At 37.7% G+C, this 4,412-nt stretch overlaps 1 protein-coding gene across 1 annotated transcript; it reads right to left on the minus strand.

The window, feature by feature from the left end:
• Positions 1-898: 898 nt before the first annotated feature.
• LOC149173274 (LRR receptor-like serine/threonine-protein kinase RGI3) lies at positions 899-4,175 on the minus strand. Its single transcript, XM_089427903.1, has 2 exons — positions 3,866-4,175; positions 899-1,350 (listed from the first exon to the last, which is right to left on the minus strand). Exons 1-2 carry the CDS (start codon positions 4,173-4,175, stop codon positions 899-901), a joined length of 762 nt encoding a protein of 253 aa, XP_089284029.1.
• Positions 4,176-4,412: the final 237 nt, after the last annotated feature.

A 4,412-nucleotide genomic window follows, 5' to 3' on the forward strand; every position in this document is an offset into this window, starting at 1 on the left:
CCAGCCTCATCTTTCCAGTGGATGAGTCTTGCTGGATCAGTCTAATCGTCATTCAGAACAAGAAAGACACTATTGATATCCGGGTTTGTGTGGACTTCAGAAGCTTGAATGTAGCCTACCTACATAATCATTCCCCTACCCTGTTTAGTGAGAAATTAGTAGACCGAGTTGTGGGTCAAGAAGCATACACCTTCGACGGATTCTCAGGATATTACCAGGTCTAGATCGTAGAATAAGATAAGAAGAATACCATAATAAATTGCTTTGGTAATTTAACTAAGATATTATATAGTAGCTTTAAACCAAAGAACAAAATATGATCAGTCAATTAGTGAATGCGTTGACATGGAAGAAGTTGTGTATTTCCTTTAAGTTGTAAATTGTCTAGCTAAAATGAAACAAGAATACTGGCTCCTTTAAGGTATGATAAGAGAAGTCAAAAAAATTTAAGATACAATATGCAGAGACTTTTAGTCAAGTAGTTGTATCACCCACAAAGGAAACATACACATACACACTAGCATGGTTCTTAGTCAAATACTTGGCATGATAAAATACTTATGATACTTAAATCATTTTTCCTTGAAAGAAAGAAAATTGGTGATTAGATTCCAAGACTCTCCTCGTTGAGCCATTGATGAATATAGGATGTCAATTCTCAATGTTTCATCGGAAAGCCAAAGGAAAGCTGGGACAATTTAACAATGGACAGATAATGTAACTTTATATTTACACCCAGATGTGCCCAACAATAGACATGATTAGAAAAGGAGAGGGGAATAAGACTAGTTTTGCAACAATAAAGAGGAAAATAAAACTCACACTACATGCAGCTAATGACAATGGACTCAAAGTATTATATAGTCTAGTGACACAGTCACTGCTCTCTTACAACACTCTAGAATGCAGAGGAGATTTGGCCTCCGCTAGCGTTGTTGTTGTGAGTTGTACTTGCATCACCCAATAGACATGTGAAATCTGATTGCAGTTTTGGAATGCCACCAATGCCTTGAAAAGTGTCTCTAATGGATTCGACTGTTCCCACAATGTCCATCATAGTAGGTTGTCCTTCAGGAGAATCTCTTGTGCAAAGCAAACCCATGCTTAAGGATTGATTGAGGCAGTTAAGGTCTTTATCTGCTTGAGTGCTTGTACTAGCCCCTCTCAATAAACTCTTGTCCACCACTTCCCCTAGTTGATTTGGAAAATGGTTACCCACCCATTTCTGTAAGTTCATTCCTTGCACAAACATGTCGTCAATAGGCTTCTTTCCGGTGAGCATCTCCAATAACAATATTCCAAAGCTATAAACATCACCTTTTGTTGTGATATGCCCACCCAATCTATATTCTGCATTCAAACATTCTCGTCATAATAGTTCAAAATACTTAATAAAAATATGAAACTCATAATATTGTCTAAAGTGTCATCTAGTTCAAATAATACCTAGAGGAATGTAGCCCACTGATGCCTTAAGTGCAAGTGTAGAAGTGAAAGTTGAATCCTCATTATTTGCAAAATATATGGTTGCAATCCCGAAGTCTATTACATATGCTATCAGATCTTCACCAAGAAGCACATTATTTGGTTTCAAATCACAATGGATCACTCGCATGAAACAATGGTGATGGAGATATACCATGCCTTGGGCAATGTCTATTGCTATATTCAACCTTTGAATCAATGTCAAACCACTTTCTACTTCACCATTAGGATATAACCACTTTTCTAAGCTTCCATTTGGCATAAATGGAAATATCAAAGCTTTCATTTGGAGGTCTGAATATGAGGTTATGACTCTAATCAAATTCCGATGCTTGACTCTACTCAAAACTTTACACTCCTTTTTGAAACTTTTGTGAGCCCCTTCCCTTTCCAAATTGAGAAGCTTGATGGCAACCAATGTCCCATCATTCAAAACCCCTTTGTACACTTTACCAAAAGTACCTACTCCTAACAAGTTGGCATCACCAAATCCATCTGTTGTAGTTATGAGCTCTCCATAGGAAAGTCTTTGGTGCCCCACATTTAAGGATGCCCCAACCTCTATAGGAATATTCCTCTTGTGACATAGTCTACACAAGATTCGTATAAATAAACACAATACAATAGTGACTACAATTGCAACAATAGATATGACAACTTTTCTCATATGAAAAACACTTTTGTGCTTATGAGTAGAGCACAATGACAAATTTACCAAAGGTCCACAGAGATCGGGATTTCCCATAAACACTATGGCATTAAAATTTTTGAAAACTCCACCTTTTGGGACCTCTCCTGACAAGTTGTTGAAAGAGAGATTCAATTGGCTGAGCATTTTGATATTTGCCAATGATGTGGGTATTCCACCTGATAAATTGTTGGAGGACAAATCCATGTTTTGAAGACTTTGAAGTTCACCGAGAGAGATTGGGATTAGATCTTCAAGTGCATTGCAAGAAAAAATTAAATATTGTAATTCTTTGCAACTTCCAAGCCCACTTGGAATATAACCAGTTAGCTGATTTACAGAAATATCTATAGCTTGAAGCAAAGTTATTTTACTGAGTTCCAAAGGAAAGTGACCCACAAATAAATTGTTTGAGAGGTTGAAATAGATAGCTAAATTTGCAAGACTTGTCACGCTTGGAGGTATCTGCCCACTTAGCTTATTGTATGAAAGGTTAGGGTTTAACAAGTTCACACATTTTCCTAGATTTTCTGGTATTTTACCTAATAACCTATTCATACTAAGAGATAAATACCTTAGTTGTTGAATGTTGGTAATAGAATCAAGAATTTTCCCTAACAGATTATTGCTTTGGAGATCCAAAAGCCCTAAAATTTTAATTTGCCTAATTTCCAATGGAATATTTCCTTGTAAATTGTTTTCTGCCATGAATAACGTTTGCAAGTTTTGAAGATTTCTTAGTATAACTGGGATTGCCCCAATGAAAGAATTAGCAGCTAAAGAGAACTGTGTTAAATTAGTTTAAGTTACCAGTCTGTGGAGGTACTTCCCCCACTAATCTGTTGTTTTCCAAGTTTAACAAGTCAATTTTCCTAGAGAGGTGGCCCACTGAAGAGGGCAAATGTCCAGTAAGATGATTATTGGCTAAATCTAACTGTCGTAGGGCAGAACAGTTAGTAAGCATAGTAAGAATGGGCAAGTTTGTAGTGTTTTTGCTAACCAGTTGATTGTAATCTAAGAAGAATTATATTTGAAGCTCCATCAACATACCCAACCCGATTGGCATCATTCTACGGAGTTGATTACTGGATAAGTCAAGCACTTGAAGGTTCGTACAATTGAAAAGGGAAGCAGGAATGTTGCTACTCAACTGATTACGTCCCAGATCAAGTTGAGTCAAGCGCATGCTCTTGCGGCACAACTCCACAGGAATATGGCCACTCAACTAGTTAAGAGCGATATCCAATATTCGAAGATTGGTGAAGTTAGAAAACGAAGATGGAATTTGTCCTGTCAGATGGTTGTCACCCACAAGTATTTCCGAATTGAGAGTTACACTCCCGGGAGGGTACACTTCCGTGAAGGTTGTTGATATGTTCCCCAAGCAGGTGGGGATTCTACCCGTCAGGTTGTTATACTGTAAGCCTAAGAATTGTAACTTGGGGAGATCACACATTAGTTCATAGGGAATGTTCCCTAAGAGATTGTTATCACCCATTGAGAGAGTCAGTAAACTACGACAGCGGGCAAGAGTGGGTGGAATAGAACCTTGGAGTTGATTCCAATAAAGGTAAAGCTTCTTTAAGCAAAACAAATTTCCGAATTGATAGGAAATGTGGCCATGAAAACTGTTATTGCTAAGATCAAGTCTTCGAAGAAAGGAGAGATTGCCGAGAAGAGGATAGATTGTACCTTGCAATTCCATGGATGAAACATTGAGTGAAACCACTCTCTGTCTGTGGCGACTGCATATGACACCTGTCCACTCGCAGAAGGAAACATTTCGTTTCCACGTAGCGGTTATATTTTGAGATGGATGGTTGGTGATTGAAAAGAGAAATGCAAGGAGAGCCTCTTCATCGGAAGCATTGCCGTGATGAGCATGTTGATGGTCTGACAACCGAAGGGTGGAAGAAAATATGGAGGGACTGAGAAAAACACTGATAAAAGAAGAGAGGAAAAGTAAAGCCCCAAAAAGAGAAGGAACGTTACAGATCTCCATCTTCTACTACTCTTAACGGAATGGGAATGGTTTGAGTTTCTTGGTTTATTTATAAAAATTCTAACATTATTGCGTGGTGATAAGGATGAGAAATAAAAACGTAACAGAGACGCAAGAAATCTTTGTAAGATGTTGGGTGGGTGGGCTAATTTTCCGAATCAAAACAAAACACCGTAATCAAAAGATGCTTAACGCCAACCAATTTTTTTTTAAACAAATTTAGTTAAAAAAATTTGA

Source organism: Pinus tabuliformis, chromosome 4_2 (assembly GCF_031772625.1).
Source record: "Pinus tabuliformis cultivar Carrire ecotype Pingquan chromosome 4_2, CPIR1, whole genome shotgun sequence".
Classification (NCBI taxonomy): domain Eukaryota; kingdom Viridiplantae; phylum Streptophyta; class Pinopsida; order Pinales; family Pinaceae; genus Pinus; species Pinus tabuliformis.